The sequence below is a fragment of the Peromyscus eremicus genome, chromosome X, assembly GCF_949786415.1.
Source record: "Peromyscus eremicus chromosome X, PerEre_H2_v1, whole genome shotgun sequence".
Taxonomy (NCBI): Eukaryota; Metazoa; Chordata; class Mammalia; order Rodentia; family Cricetidae; genus Peromyscus; species Peromyscus eremicus.
In genome coordinates, this window is record NC_081439.1 from 10,399,611 (window position 1) to 10,416,590 (window position 16,980).

General features: G+C 39.1%; 2 protein-coding genes across 5 annotated transcripts in view; both read right to left on the reverse strand.

The window, feature by feature from the left end:
• Positions 1–16,980, reverse strand: part of Sytl5 (synaptotagmin like 5) — a 342,067-nt gene that overhangs the window by 272,404 nt on the left and 52,683 nt on the right. The gene's annotated exons all lie outside the window — the stretch shown is intronic.
• Positions 424–989, reverse strand: LOC131898858 (huntingtin-interacting protein M). Its single transcript, XM_059250099.1, has one exon. It carries the CDS (start codon positions 897–899, stop codon positions 546–548), a length of 354 nt encoding a protein of 117 aa, XP_059106082.1. The 5' UTR covers positions 900–989; the 3' UTR covers positions 424–545.

Consider the following 16,980-nt stretch of genomic DNA (forward strand, 5'->3'; position numbering starts at 1 on the left):
ATGGGTCTGTCCCCTTAAGCTCATGCCCACAGTGTGGAGCCCCTCCCCAACACCCATTTTCTTCTGATCTGAGACCTTCACTCCCATGGAAGAAGACTTCCAAGCAGAATTTCTTGTCATCATCAGTGTCTCCTAAGTTACCATACTAAAAATCCAACTTGCCAGTGAGACTCCAGCCAACTTCCAAGCTTCCCTGAGGCTTCTTTTGTCCTCAGAGTCAACAAGGGCGCCTTCTCTGCCCTCTCCTCCACCCAATTCCTCCCATCAGGGTCACTGCCCATTCCACCCCCACAGAGAGGTGGTCACTATAGATCACTGATTCAAATACCCATTACTAACCACAACTTCCATCCTCCACCCCCTCCTTAGTATCTTGTGGACATCTCCAACTCAGAAAGACAAACTGAGAAGAGTCAGGACAAGTAGCTTTTGGTCAAATGCTTTATTAGTACTCATGGACACCAGGGGAGCCTCCTCTGCTATTGGCCATCATGGTTCTAGCTGAGTCCATGAGGCTTCCCACCCTTAGGTTCTGTCCCCATTCTTTAGCCATTCCTTCTGGGTCCAGGCATCTCATCAAACAGAGAGAAAGGCGCATTCTTGAAGGCATGAGAAGGTTCACGGTTGTTGTCTGCCTGCCTCTCTCCGTCTTGTGGAACATCTTGCTGGCTGTTGATGTTGGCTTCGGAGCCCACCACCTCCAGGATGTAGTCGGTAAGGTAGTCAAGCATGGCGAGGAGGAAATCTGAAGTGGTGGAGCCTAGGCAGGGGGTATATTGCTCCTCCTGCAGTAGGCGGTACACGCAGTTCACAGGAACCTGTACCTCAGGTGTAGAAGAAGAATCTTCTATGTTCTTGTTGTCACTGCAAGACTTTTCTTGGTTCTTCTTCTCTGACATGATGGTTTGATGGACTGGGCTCCGGTACGCTCTGCTTGGTTTACCAGCAAGACTGGGTCTCTGAAGACACTCAATGTTCAGCCCTGCCCATTGCATCCCCAGCCTCTACTATTGGTCAGACCTTTATGACATCTTAGGCTTTGAGATGTCATTGGTACCAGTGGGCACCAATGAATCCAGACTAGGCCTCAGTCTAGAAATATCTGCAATAGCAATCTGACCTCCCTACCATGATTTTGAGAGATAATTAACTACCCCCAATTACACTTGAATTAACATTGTAGAAATAATGTGTTTTAGCTGAAAACTGCCTGTCTTTATAACCTTTCATTAATTACAGGGCACTGATAAACATGTCAAACATATTTTCCAGGTAGAGGCTTGACTGACCTCCTCAAACAGTACTGAGAGCCATTTTGATTCAATTTACTTATTTAAATAGGCTTGGTTCACATTCCTATACACTATTTATATTCTCCTTTGAACACATGTTCATTCCATATCTACAGGAGTTTTCCCAATTTAAAAAACATCTATTTTTTGAAGAAGAACTGCTCAGTGTGTTTCTGGTCTGCGTCACATAGATATTGTTGGTAGCTGTACTTTGAGCTCTCTTTAAGTCTAGACTTGATTTCTAGGATCTGTTGGGTTAAACCAGGCTCTAGGACACATTCTTATTTCAATTTTCCTTTCTATTCATATCTTGTATCTGCTTTTTTGTTGTGCTTTGGTTCACTTATAACCAATATTTTTTCTGTTCCCAAAGACAAAAAGTATAATAAAGAAAGGAATCTTGAATCCAATCAATATCAAAACCTAACTATCTAAACCTTCATTAGATTTTAGGGCAGAACAATAACCTCATGGTATATGAGACCATTCACTCTGGCCCTATTGAACCTATGACTTTATCTATAGCCAAAGCTCTTCCCTCTGGACCCTCAGATAGTCTCTTTGAGTAGCAACATAAGGTTACAAAGGTTATCCACCTTTGTCCTCACAGATTTTAGGAATCCTACAGGCTTTTGTCATTTCAGCCTGTCATCTTCAATTTAATCTGGCATTATTTTTGCTGATATAACATTTCCCAAACGTAAAGATCTTCTGTATAACTCATGGGAATTCATTCCATTAGACATTGGATTACTTCACAAGTCCTTAATGGAAACATCTTATCCCTAAGTTTTGATTGTGTTGAGAAGCACACATCACATCTCTTCAAAATAGCCATTATGTGATGGAATACATTCAAGTTTTGATTTCCTCAAGGGCACTAGCACAAAGATGTCTAGCTGTATCTTGACTTAATCTACAGAGGACCACTTCTGAGAGCAAATCTCTTAATTTTCACCATTTACAATTTGAGTAGGCTGAGGCTTTCACATAATCAAATCCTGGTTCCTTTCTCCTTAGCAGTTTTCCCTTAATTTATTTCCTTCCTCTATCATTTTACTATAAGCAGTAGTTGGGGGCATGGTTTCAACATTTTATTTGGAAATCTGTTCAGCTAAATAAATATTCACATTGATCAGTCAAGGTTTTTTTTTCATACAATGATAGAAAACTATTCAGCTAAAATTTCCTCCAACTAGTATAGGCAAGACACTGGCAGGACATCAGCTCTTGGAGTGTGCACAGAGGAAACTGGGGTGGGAGAGAGATTCTGAAAGAGGCAGTTTAGAACATTAAGTAATCCTCAAATTGCCTGTTCCAGCTTAGTTAAAGATAAACCAGAAGAGCAACTTGGGGCCTTAAATTCACCACAAAGCTAAAGGGTAAATGACAGTGAATACAGTATCTGTGCCTCCCTAGTCCAAAAGGTACAATATCACTCATGTTAACAAACTCACTTAACCATCTCCTATCCCAAACACCCATCGTGAGGATGGAAACCACACAGAACATATTTGAAACTGACTCTCTAGACAACTCCAACAGCAATAAATGTGGCTCTTCCTGTGTTCTCCAGAGGAGGGGGAACACAGTTTTCACATCCACTACTCATGAGACCCTGGGCAGAATGCTGTTTTCATCCAACCTCAATGCATCTGACTATTTGCTATGTCTGTGTTCCCAGTTGGTGATACTGGGTGCCCAGTTGACAGTCTAATCTCTGTTTCATTCTTTGGGAAAGAGCTCTGGAGGAGGTACTCTGAACCTTAGATTTCCTTATCCAAAAGACCTCAGTGATTCTTCAATAACAGATTTGGTGCTGTGACTTGGATGTATAAGGGTGACCTGAATATAAGGTGATACCCTCCTCACTGACTCTGTAGCTTGACCACTCCTCCCCCTTAGTACCCTCCTGGGGCATATTTATTCTTCCATATTCACTCTCTCTGTTTCCCTTGAGTTATATCCCCACTACTTCCTCCACCTACTTCCCTGTTTGGGATACTCTTTCTAGGAGGTTCTTTCTGGCTCCTCTCCTTTTTCTAAATCCTGTTGCCTGGGATCTTCCCCAGTTCCCTCTTTCTTTTCCCTGGGGTTCTTGACACTAGGATGCCGCTCTCCCACTGTCTTGAGTTTCAGTTCCCTCTCCTTCATCCCAAAGCCCTCAATTCCATTCTTGTATCTCCCTCTTCCATGGCCCCGATCATTTGGGTACTCTCTGTTGGCATCTGCCTCCTCTCCTCTCCTGCTTCTGTGGTCTCACCTGCCTCAGAAGAGCCCATAACTACTGTTCTCCCAATCCTAGCTCTAAGAAGCCATAGTGTTTGGTGTCGATGGTTTTAAGCCCCTTTTTTGTTCTCCTGTTCTTTTCTGTAGCTACTGCTCTCTTCCATAGCTGCGGTAGCCCCAGAATAGCCCCTAGGGTGTGTGTTCCTCAAAAGCAGCTCTATGAGAGACACTATTGGTCTCTCTGTCTGTGGACATTCCACCTCAGCCCTGCTTGTCTCCCGGCCTGCTTCCCAACCTGCTTTTTGGCTTTCTGGTCAAAGCTGTTCTGGTGTCACAGGCTTTTCCTGGTCTCCCCTTCTCATGACCACTGTAATGGTACTTTTGTCAACCAGAAACAAGCTGGAATCATCTGGAAAGATGGAGTCTCATTGGGGAACTGAATTCATTAGATTGGCTTGTAGGCAAGTCTGTAGGGGCACTTTCTTAATTAATGATTGATGGAAGGAAGACCAGCCCACTGTGGATGTGCAAGCTCTTAGATGTTGGTCCTAGAGTTTATAGTAAATGTATAGAAACCCACAGCCAAAATCATTCTAAATGGAAAAAAAGCTTGACAAAATCCCACTAAAGTCAGGAATGAGACAGGGATAGCCACTTAGCCACACCCTCATTATGCTCTAAGTACTAGGTAGAGCACTAAGGCAAGAGCAAGAGAAGGAAATTAAAGGGAACACAAATAGGGAAAGAAGTTGACAAATTAATCTTATTTGAAGATAACATGATACTACAATACATTAGGAATCCCAAAAATTCTACCAGAAAACTTCTAGAAATGATAAACAAGGTCAGCAGTGTGGTAGAGTACAGAAGTGAACTTGCACAAATAAAGAGCTTTCTGTACTCTAATAACAAACATACAGAGAAGGAAATTAGGGACATAGTCTCATTAACAGTAGCTTTAAATAAAATAAAATAACTAAGAATAAACCTAACAAAGGAAGTGCAGGACATCTACAGTGAAAACTTTAAAGCTCCTAAGAGAGAAAGAGAGAGAAAGGTGCTAGAAAATGGAAATACATCCCATGCTCATGTATTGATGAATTAATATTGTGAAAATGACCATTTTACCAAAGGCTATTTATAGATTAATACAATCCCAATCAACATCGTCAAAAAATGATGCAGGAAAACTAGCTGTCCACATGCAGAAGACTGAAATTATACTCATATCTATCACCTTGAACAAAAACTAACTCCAAATGGATCACAGACCTAAGTGTGAAACCCGAAACTCTGAAACTGCTAGAAGAAAACATGAGCAGTATGCTACAGGATCCAGATAGAGGAATGGAGCTTCTGAATAGAACTCCATTTGCCCAAAAATTAAGGCCAACAATTGATGAGTAGGACTTCATAAAACTAAAAAAAAAACTTCTGCACAGCTGAAGAAACAATGATCTAGGTGAAGAAGTCCACAGAACTGAAGAGAATATGTGTTAGCTATACATCTGATAGATGACTAATAACCAGAATATATAAAGAACCCATAAAACAAATGACTCATTCAAAAACGGGCCTGGGACCTGAACAGAAAATTCTCCAAAGAAGAAAAAATGGCCAAGAAATATTTCAAAAAAATATTCATTAGCCCTAATGATTAGGGCAATATAAATGAAAACAACTTTGAGATTTCAGCTTACCCCAGTCAGAATGGCAAAGGTCTCAACAAAACAACCGACAACAAATGCCAGAGGGATGTAGGGAAAAGGGAAGCCTCACTCACTGTTTGGAGGGAGAAAAGGTAAACAATGTGATTATATTATAACCTCAAAAATAAAAGGAACACAAAGGTAACTAAGGAAGCTCATGCCAGCAAACCAGTAAGCAGTGTTCCTCCATGGTTCGAGCTCCAGTTCCTGTCTCCAAGTTCCTGCCTTGGATTTCCTCAATGACATGATCTTACTTTGTAGTCCAAGTAAACTCTCTCTTCCTCAAGTAGGATATTTTATCACAGTAATAGAGAAACATACTAGGACAGCCACTTCAGTAAGCCTAGCCTCTGTAGACTGCAGATGTTAAGTATATTGTCAGGGCTTCAGTTAGTTCATGGGGACCTGAGGCTTACAGAGTCATCATTCACCTGGCCAAGTGCTCTTGATTTCATTGTTCATATTTGTGCTGGTCACTATAAGCTTTGTTATTTGCAGGCCTGGAATCCAGGGATGACTGCTTTCTCCATACTCACTTGGCAAGTCACATGTTTCCTTAACTACTATCAGGTAGACATGAAGATTATGAAGGGGAGCAAGATACAGTTTAGTCTTATGTGGCATGAATGAAAATTGGACAAAATAAAAAGCTTTCTTAGTGGAAGATAGAAGTACCTTTTGCAGTGTAAGTGGGACCTCAAAAGCTAGAAACTCTCACAACTCACAGGATATGGTATGATCCTCTATTACAGAGATCATGGGCCATAATTAAGAGTTAAGATTTAAATCATGCCATAACTGGATTGGAGGAGGGGACTAAGAAACTTGGGCAAAGATATATCAATGAATTGGCAATGACTGTCCTCAGGCATAGCCAGCAATTCCAAATCCATACTGGTGGGGACACCTTGGGGAAGGTAGAAAGCCACTGTTTGTCAAAGGATCATTTTCATTGTTCATTGTCAAAGGAACTACTTCACTGGGGGTCACACCCTGGCAGGCATGAAAACAGAGATTTTTCTTCCCCATCGTCATCCCCACTTGGCTTCTTGTTCTCTTTCTTTTTCAAGGAAACAAGTCTCTTTGGTACACTGCAAAGAGAGCAGTGCCCATAGCAACAACAAAAGAACCACCTGTCCCCTGCCTGTTTGTCTCTTCCCTAGACTAAACAACCAGCCATTCAATACCCAGAAGTTACCATTGGGTGCACACCTCATCGTTTGGAAGATTCTGAATCTCAGACCATAAAGAAGAACATCTTATTTTTGTGAGCAATTGGGAAAGTGGTCTGAAGTAGCCTGTGAGAGAACCCAAATTAGATGAAAAGAAAATATGAAATTCAAAGTACCTAATCTTGTAGTCAAACAAATTTGTTGATTTAAAGTTGTTGATTAAAAAAAAATCTAAGGCTTGTGTGTGCTTATAATAGATATTCAAAATACAATCTCCATGATTTCTAGATTTAAGATACAAACAGGTGGGATTGACTGAGAAGAACATGACTCAGGCCGACTGGTTTCCTGGACCAACTCAAACAGTGGCTGTCCATACTTGATGCACTGTGGACTCCCATGATAATTAGTTAATAGCAGCTTTATTTGAAACACTTCACACCTTAGGAAGGAAGACAATCCCTTGCCTGAGTTTTCATGTGCCAAATTGAGAGAAGTTTGTGGAAAATAAAGATCTGGTATGGAAAAACAGTTATATAAGAATTCAAAGCTGCATCTGGGCCAGTAGATAATTACAACTAAAAGAGGGAGAAGTATTTGAGCTGTTCTGACACACTGTTCTTTTCTCCATACCCAATTCATACATCATTTCACTAATTCAGTGGCTCTCAACTTGTGGCTCACCAACCCTTTGGATGTCAAATGGCCCTTTCATATGGGTCACCTAAGAAAACACAGAGATTTACATTACAATTCATAACAGTAGCAAAATTACAGTTATGAAGTAGCAATGAAAACAACTTTATGGTTTGTGGTCACCACATAAGGAACTGATTTCACATTATCCTATAGCTTAATAGTGACAAAACTGCGTGGTACTGCTACAAAAGCCACTATGTGGACCAATGAACTGAAGGCCACAGAAATAACCCCACACAGCTATGGCTTTCTACTTACTGTCAAAGGCGCAAACACACACCAGAGGAGAAAACCCTAACCAATAAATGTTATTGGCAAAACTGTTCATCCACCACAGAACAATAAAATGGGATCCGCAGTGATCACCGTGAATAAACATAGATTAAAAATGGATCAAATGCTTAAATTTAAAAACTGAAAGTGTTAGACTAAAAGACTTCAAGACATAAATGTAGGCAAGAACTTTCTAAAAAAGAATTGACAAATAAGATGATATGAAATTAAAAAGCTTCTGTATGGCTAAAAGAACTATCAGCAAAGTGATAAGATACTTTGAAAGTAAATTTACAGAATGAGAGGAAATGTTTGCTACTTATACTTCAGCAAGGGAATTATTATCTAGACTATATAAAAATTCAAGAAATAAATATTCCCAAACCCACTGATCAATAAATTAAAGTACAGAAAAATCCCAGAAGAAGAAACACAAGATAACCAAAACTATGTTTAAAAGTGTTCGACATCATTAGCCATCAGGGATGTGCAAATTAAAACTACCTTGGCATTCCAACTCACCCCAGTTAGAATGACTATCATTAAGAAAACATATAACAATCCTGGCCATCTTTGGGAATGAAGAACACTTGGTCACTGCTGGTGGGAGTGTAAACTAGTGCAAATACTGAAGTCAGGGTGGAGGCACCTCAAAAAGCTAAAAATAGAACTACCATATGCTCTAGCTGTCCCATAAGACTCTTTATCTTTCTACAGAGATCTGCTATCTATGTTCATTGCTGCTCTAATCATAATAACTAGGAAATTGAACTAGCCTAGATATCAATAGACTGATTAATGGATAATGGAAATGTGGTACATACAGATAATGAAAGTTTACTGTACTATAAAAAAAATAAAATCATAGGATAATGATGGAATTGGAAAGTATTCTACTAAGTGAGGTAACCCAGGCCATGGAAGAAAAATGCTACATGTTTTCACTCATATATATATATATATATATATATATATATATATATATATATATATCCTAGTTTTAAATTTTTAAAGATGTGTATTTAGTTAGTCTGAACACAGGTACAGATCATGTAAGTAGAAAGAGGACTATGAGCTGAAAGAAAATGGAGGTAGGAGAGAATACATGTAACAGGAAAATAGAAAAGATAATACTGAGTGCGGAAGTGTTGAAGGGTGGAATCACATGAGTATAGAAGGAATAGATATGGGGAAGGAATAGGTAGGGAAAGGGTCAATAAGAACAAATTATATATGAAAATGCCATAATGAAAACTATTGCTTTGTATAATAATTAAAAACTGGCAAATAACCAACAGACTGAAATACATGGAAAAGACAGGGTAGAAGAAATGGATACATCAGCCAAAGAAAATTTTAAATCTAAAAATAGCCAAGCATAAAACATCCTGGAAATCTGAGACACTATGAAAAGCCCAAACCTATGAATAATAAGTATAGAGGAGAGCAGAAGAAATTCAGTTCAAAAACACAGAAAATACAAAATCATAGAAGAAAATTTCCATGATCTAAAGAAAGATAGTTATCATGGTACACGAGGCTTACAGTACACCAAATACACAGGAGCAGAAAAGAAACCCCCGTGACACATAATAATCAAAACACTAAATGTATCAAACAAAGAAAGGACATTAAAAGCTGTAAGGGAAAAAAAACACCTAACATATAAAAGTAGAATAACACCTGACCTTTCAATGGAGACTCTGAAAGCAAGAAGGGTCTGGATGGATACTCAAAGCTTGAGAGGCCACAGATACCAGCCCAGATTACTATTCACAGCGAAACTATCAATTACAACTGATGGAGAAAGAAAAACATTTCATGATAAAAACCAATTTAAACAACTCCTGGCCACCAACTCAGTTCTACAGAACACACTAGGTGGAACATTTCAGTATTAAAAGAAAGTTAACTAAGGAATAAATAATTCGAGGACACAAGGAATAAATAATCCCAGACTAGCATATCAAAAGAGGGGGAAAACCCACACCCAAACCAAAATAACAGAAATTAATAAACACTGCTCAATAATTCTCAATATTAATGGTTTCAATTCTTAAAGAAAAAGACATAGACTAACAGATACTATTAGGAAACAGGATCTATCTTTCCGCTGCCTCCATGAAACACAGCTTACCATCAAGGACAGATCTCACCTTGGGATAAAAAGATGTAAAAATGTATTCTAAGCAAATGGACAAAGAATCAAAGAGGTGTAGTATGCTGGCTAGTTTTATGTCAACTTGATAAAGCTATATAGTCATCGAAAGGAGGGAACTTCAATTGAGAAAATGCTTCCAGAAGATCTGGCTATAAGCAGATCAAATTGTAGGACATTTTCTTATTAGTTATTGATGAGGGAGGACCCAGCCCATTATAAGTAGTGCCAACCTTGGGCTTATAGTCCTGGTTCTATTAAAAAAAAAAGAAGGCTGAACAAGTCAAGAGGAGTAAGCCAGTAAGCAGCACTTCTCTATGGTCTTTGTATCAGCTCCTGCCTCCAGGTTTCTGCCCTGTTTGAGTGCCTGTCCTGATTTCCTTCAATGATGAATAGCCATGTGGAAGTGTAAGCCAAATAAACTTTTTCTCCCCACCTTGCTTTGGTCATGGTGTTTCATCACATCAGTAGTATTTTAATGTTTGAAAAAACAAAATTCAAAATAAAACTACAGACTCATTAAGAGAAAAAAAATGTACTAAGAGGATATCGCAATTCTAAATATTTTGCACAAAACACAAGGGCACCCAAGTTCATAAGTAAATACTAGTACAGCTAAAATCATATACTGACCTGAGTTATTACTTTTTAAATTTAGCCTTAGGCAAACTCTTAGGACAAGGACAAAACCCAGCTACATTCACAAGGATTGTCTATTTCCCAGTTGCTAATGTCATTTCCCCTGAAACCTCTTGAGCCAGGTCCCCATAGTCTGCTTAGATCTCTTCTCTGTCTTTCAGGATCCTACTAATATGGACCGTTAAGCTTTGCTTTTAGCATTCAAATATTTTTCAAGTCCAAAGGCCCAAATCTTCCACATTCCTCCAACAAAACCACGTGGTCATATTTGTCACAGCAATAGCTCAATTCCTGATACCATTTTCAACATTAGCCACCCCTCTATTGCCATGATAAAATACCATGGCCAAGGAAACTTATGGAAGGAGAGGTTTATTTGGGGCTCACAGTCCCAGAGGGACAAGAGTCCATCACCATCATGATGAGGAGCATGGCAGCAGGCAAGAGGCATGGTATTGGAATAGTATATGAAAGCTCACATCCTGATCTGCAACAGGATGCAGAGAATTCCCTGGGACTGACAGGAGGCTTTTTGAAGCCTCAAAGCCAATCCCTGTGGCATACCTCCTCCAACTAGGCCACAACTCCTAATCATTCTCAAACAGTTCCACCAACTGGTACCAAGTATATAAACATATGAGTCAGTGAGACCCATTCTCATTCACACTATCACAGTATCTTTGTCTTGTTCCTGATTTTAGTGGACATGCTTTGAGTTTCTGTCCTGCTGTGGATATCACTCTGTATAAATAAACACTGATTGGCCAATAGCCAGACAGGAAGTATAGGTGGGACTAACAGAGAGGAGAATTGAGGAAACAGGAAGGGAAGGGAGAGATTTCCTGGAGCCACCGCCAGGACAAGGAAGATGTAAGGTACCGATAAGCCATGAGCCACGAGCCACGTGGCAAAGTATAGATTAATAGAAATGGGCTAAATATAAGAGTAAGAGCTAGACAGTGATAGGCCTGAGCTAATGGCCAAGCAGTTTAAATAATGTAAGAGTCTGTGTGTTTATTTTATAAGTGGGCTCCGGGACTGGCGGGACTTGGAGAGAGCTGGAGAGAAATTCTCCAGCTACACTGTCCACTTAGAATGATGTTGGTTGCATGCTTGCTTTAAATGGCTATTATGTTGAGATATATCCCCTATGTCCCTAGTTTCTCTAGAACTTGTATCATGAAGGGATTTGTCAAAGGCCTTTTCAAAATGAAATATGAGGATATTGTGGGTTTTGCCTTTTGGTCTGTTTATATGGCAAATTAGATTTATTCATTTATGTATATTCCTGCATCCCTAGAATGAAGCCAATGTGATGATCATGGCATATATCCTGATATGTTTTTAATTCAGTTTGCAAGTCTTTTATTCAAGTTTTTGAATATATGTTCTTAAGGGATATTGGTCAATAATTTTATTTTGTTGAGTCTTTGTGTGGTTTTTATATCAGAGAAATAATGGCTTCAGGATGTTATTTTAATTTTCCTGTATCTGCTAAGACCTTCTTTCTAACCTAATACATGGTCCATTTTGGATAAAGTTCCATGGGTTTCTGAAAAGAAAATGTATTCTTTAGTGTTTGGGTTAAATGTTCTGTAGATGTCTGTTAGATCCATTTGATTTATGATGTTATTTAATTCAGTGTTTCTTAGTTTTTGTTTGGATGGTCTATCTTTTGGCAAGAGTGAGATATTGAAGTCATCCACTATCATTGTGGATGTGACAAAAAGAAATACAAAACATACAGTTTGAAGAGAAAAAAAGTATCAAGAAAGTTAATGTTGCAACTAATGCTTGTGCTGAAATAGATAGGAGGTTGAGGGGAGGCTGACTAGCCATTCAACAAAGAGAGGGTTGCCCTCAGAGCAAGACCCCACCAAGCTAAGCTTCCAACTTGTGAAAGCAAATGGCCTATGGAACTTTCTGTAGCTAGAGTTTTCCTGCCTGGCCCATGGTCAGGGCAAATCTCTCTCACCCGCCAGTCCCACAGCCGCTTAGACCCGACCAAGTAAACACAGAGACTTATATTGGTTACAAACTGTATGGCCGTGGCAGGCTTCTTGCCAACTGTTCTTATAGCTTAAATTAATCCATTTCTATAAATCTATACCTTGCCACGTGGCTCGTGGCTTACCGGCATCTTCACATGCTGTTTGTCATTGTGGCAGCTGGCAGTGTCTCTCTGACTCAGCCTTCCACTTCCCAGCTTTATTCTCCTCCTTGTCCCGCCTATACTTCCTGCCTAGCCAATGGCCAATCAGTGTTTTGTTTATTGACTAATCAGCAACACATTTGACATACAGACCATCCCACAGCAACTTTCTGCCCCTAAAAACCAACAAATGAAAGCTACTGCAAATGTGTTTGAAGGGGGCCAGGCTCCATTTCAAGTAGTCATCAGAACTTGGCAATGTTGTCCATATTTTTCTGGCTTTAGAGTAATGAAGGACCCATAAGTAAAGGGGTTGTGGAATCTTCCTATGTGGTCATGGAGAGGCTCTGAGGCCAGGCAATATGTGACAGGGTAATCCCTACATGCAGGCTTTGAGAGGGCAAGAGGCCCTGAGAGGTCAATGTATGAAGCTGTGAAAGTGAAGCCTGGATTTTGTTGGAGGCATCATGTTAGGCATGCCAGAGACATAGGATATCTGCCAAGGATAGCTTCACAAAGGGAATGGAACCAGCCCAATAGAGAGCTATATCTTGAAGGCAGCAAAGCTGGGCATAGGACATTCACTGTACTATAGGATTTCAAGTTTGCCCTGATGGTAATAGACTCCTATCTCTTTGGAACTATAAACCCCAAAATAAATAGTTCCTTATGTTACCTTCATTGTATTACATCAATAAAAACTAATTTATACACAAATCCATCCTGTCCGTACCTATCAATGTACTACTTGAGGTCTTAGCTAGAGCAATAAGATAACTGTAGGAGATCAAAGGGGTGCAAATGACAAAGGAAGAAGTCAAAGTATCCTTATTTACAGATAATATTATTTTATACATAAAAGACCCTAGAGACATGCCAGGAAACTTCTACAGCTTATGAAAACTTTCAGCAAAGTAGCAGGTTACAAAATTAACACACACAAAAAAAAACAAATATCTTTCCTATGTTCAAATTACAAACAGACTGAGAAAGAAATCAGGGAAGCAACACCTTTCACCATAGCCTCAAATAAAATAAAATAAAATATCTTGGGATATCTCTAACCAAGCAAGTAAAAGACTTGTATGATAAAAGCTTTAAGAAATTGATGAAAAAATTAAAGAAGATCCCAGAAGATGGAAAGATCTGTCATAATCATGGATCATAGGAAAATGGCCATCCTACCATAAGGATCTATAGATTCAATGCAGTTCCCATCAAAATTCCAAGACAGTTCTCCACAGAAATTGAAAAAAAAACAATTTCCAACTTCATATAGAAACAAAAATCTCAGAACAGCTAAGACAATCCTGAATAATAAAAGAACTTCTGGAGGTATCACCATCCCAGATTTCAAATTGTATTACAGAGGTATAGTAATTAAAAAAAATCATGATATTGGCATAAAAGCAGACACATTGATCAATGGAATTGAATTGAAAACCCAGACATAAGTCCACACACCTATGGACACCTAAATTTTTGAAAGAAGCTAAAAATGCACACTGGACAAAAAACATCTTCAACAAATGGTTGTGGTCAGAGTAAGTAGATGTAGAAGAATGAAAATAAATCTGTATTTATTACTCTGCACAAAACTCAACTCCAAGAAGATCAAGGACCTCAACGTAAGATCAGATAGCCTGAATCTGACAGATGGCAAAGTAGGGAATAATTTAGAACTCATTGACACAGGAAAAGATTTTCTGGACAGGACACCAATAGCATAGTCACAGAGATCACCAGTTAATGAGATCTCATGAAACTGAAAAGTTTCTGTATGGTAAAAAACACCATAATTCAGACAAAGGGGCAGCCTCCAGAACAGAAAAGCTGTTTACCAATTACACATCCAATAGAGGGTTTATATCTAAATATATAAAGCACTAAAAGGGGACATCTACTGAAGTTTGAGCAATGTACTCATCTATGGGTGTAGCAATATGCCATTAAGAGTCATTTTATTGCTATGTTTAATATAGTAAAATAATAGTGAGTGTCACTGGGTGTGTCCACCACATTCCAGGGTAGGCTCTATGCCCAGGAGTAGTGGCCAGTTCTTTATAGCATTTATGGAAAAATGGCTTAAAGAACAAGGATTGATATTTCATGAGTGTCACTTATGTATTCTGCTTAGTGTGTCAGGCCTTTAAGTACTTAGGAAATATACTTATCCAGTTTCCAACAAAAGATGAGTCTTCATAGAATATGGATTTATGAAGTTGTCTCTTTATTTTAAAGTCTCTGAAAATCACCTTAAAACTCTAATAAGTACTTTTGAGGTTATTATGGTATATTCTGTGGTGATGTAATATTCTGAAAATATCTCTTACATCCTAAGAGACTGGAACATTTGCTGGACCTTAGAGCCAAAGTTAATAATTCACCTTGAGGTCACTTAAGACTTCAGACTGCCAGCCTACTGTGTACTCAGCCTGTTTGTTCAACCTGCCTTTAAGAAAACAATGAAACAAGCAACCTTACTCACCTTGGATTTGCCTTGCAATCAACTTTTACAATCTAAGCTAATGCATAGCTGCAGTCTTCAGTGATGCATTCTTCCATGACCCTGACCCAGAGTAATGCATGTGTATAATTTGATGAAACAGCAAATACAGAAGTTGAAAGCAACCTCCTAAAATCTACCACAGAGTTTGAAAGCAATCATTAGGAGTATTGCTTGATAAATAATGATGTTTGTTATCTGGGTTAGTTGGGATCAGCTGGAGCCAGTGACTTAGTCCCTCAGCAAACTCTGTTAAAGATTTCTGTAAAGTATCCCATTCCTTCCCCCATGCAATGTTTTCTGTGCTGTTCAATGAACACAGAGTAAAGCCCTTTGCCAGGGAGATATACACACAGCTCGTATAACACACAGACTGAAACACACAGAGAAACAGACACACACAGGAACAAGCATGGACACAGAAACAAGCAGATTGACAAGATGGACACAGGCAGGCACAGATTGAGGCTCATGCAACAGAAAGCCAAAGAGACAGAGGACACACAAAGCATGAAGTGAGGAATCCATAGCTGGTCTTGCTCTTGGTTAAATGACTCCAAGTGTTTTTATCTCTTTCCTTAATATGACACCAATGCATTATTGGTGACTCAGAGTTAATCACCAGTGTGTATAAGGTGCATATATATTTGGATATGCATATCCTTAAGGGTTAAAGGTACTATTTGGGCATTATGTAAATGTTAGACAAAAGTTAAAACTAAAACATGATATTATTCCTTCTCCAAGACTGACTGAGTGACCAAAACTTGGAGACTGAATAGAAAGAGGATAAAAGTCAAAGAGCATAAGAGGGTAACCAATACTTTGGTCAGCCAGGGCCCAGGAGATGACACCTACCCACAATTCCAGTAAGTCACCTGATCTTAACCAGAGAGGTCATATAACCACAGAGGTAAGAAGAGTCTTATCAGTACACGGTATGTAGGGAGGAGACTCTGGAGAGAAGAATGTCTGCAATGCTTCCAAGGGGAGCCACATGATGAGATCCAGATGCATCTTTATGGCCTTAAACACCCAACAGGAACTTATAAAGTTCCTACAAAGTTAACACTACAAAGTTAACACTACAAAGCAAAAATAGCTAGACTGGATCTAGATTAGATGTTGAGCACTATACCAGCTCTTATAGTTTCATTCAAATGGACCCTAGTAGGCACAGTATTGAGGAAAAAACTGACCAAGTTTTACAGTCTCTAACTATACCTGAAATGCCTGAACCAGCACCTATGAAATGTTCAAAGTCAGCATTCTGTTAGTTCTAAAAATAGTCCTTGACATGGGAGCTAAAGAGAAATGGATTCATGTGTTCTTTGCTATAAGTCTTGAGTAAAGTTTCCATTTTACTGAGGTGGTGGGGGAAGAAGACTGAGGTCTCAATTCACATACTACATATTCTAATTACTCTTAGGAAGTTTTTGAAAATTTCCATGAATAAATATTTCATGTATGGGAGTTCATACATTTTATCTCTATATTTAGGAAAATGAGGTAGGAGGATTGCTGTGGGATAGTCTGTATGTCAAATGCTCTGATTGGTCAATAAATAAAACACTGATTGGCCAGTGGCCAGGCAGGAAGTATAGGCGGGACTAACGGAGAGGAGAATTGAGAGAACAGGAAGGTGAGGGAGACACTGCCAGCTGTCACCATGACAAGCAGCATGTGAAGATGCCGGTAAGCCACGAGCCACATGGCAAGCTATAGATCTATAGAAATGGATTAATTTAAGCTGTAAGAACAGTTAGCAAGAAGCCTGGTATGGCCATACAGTTTGTAAGCAACATAAGTCTCTGTGTTTACTTGGTTGGGTCTAAGCGGCTGTAGGACTGGCAGGTGAGAGAGATTTGTCCTGACTGTGGGCCAGGCAGGACAACTCTAGCTACAGAGGATTGCTGTGAGTAAGAGGCCAGTTGGAAGTAAAGAATTCCCAGTCTTGGAAAAACAACAAAAATAATCTCCATTTGTTATGTCTGTGGGACAATTCCCAGAGATTTTAAAGGGTTGCTTGAAAAATAATTTATAGCATTTTCCAGGAAAACTAGTGGCAGAACACCTCACAGTATTAAGCTAAAAGAATTCATTTTTTAATACTTATGAATATTTGTCAGTTTATTACATAGCATTACTATG

Bases quoted from the DNA above. Each gene is read 5' to 3' on its own strand.
- LOC131898858 (XM_059250099.1), bottom strand. From the start codon at position 899: ATGTCAGAGAAGAAGAACCAAGAAAAGTCTTGCAGTGACAACAAGAAC.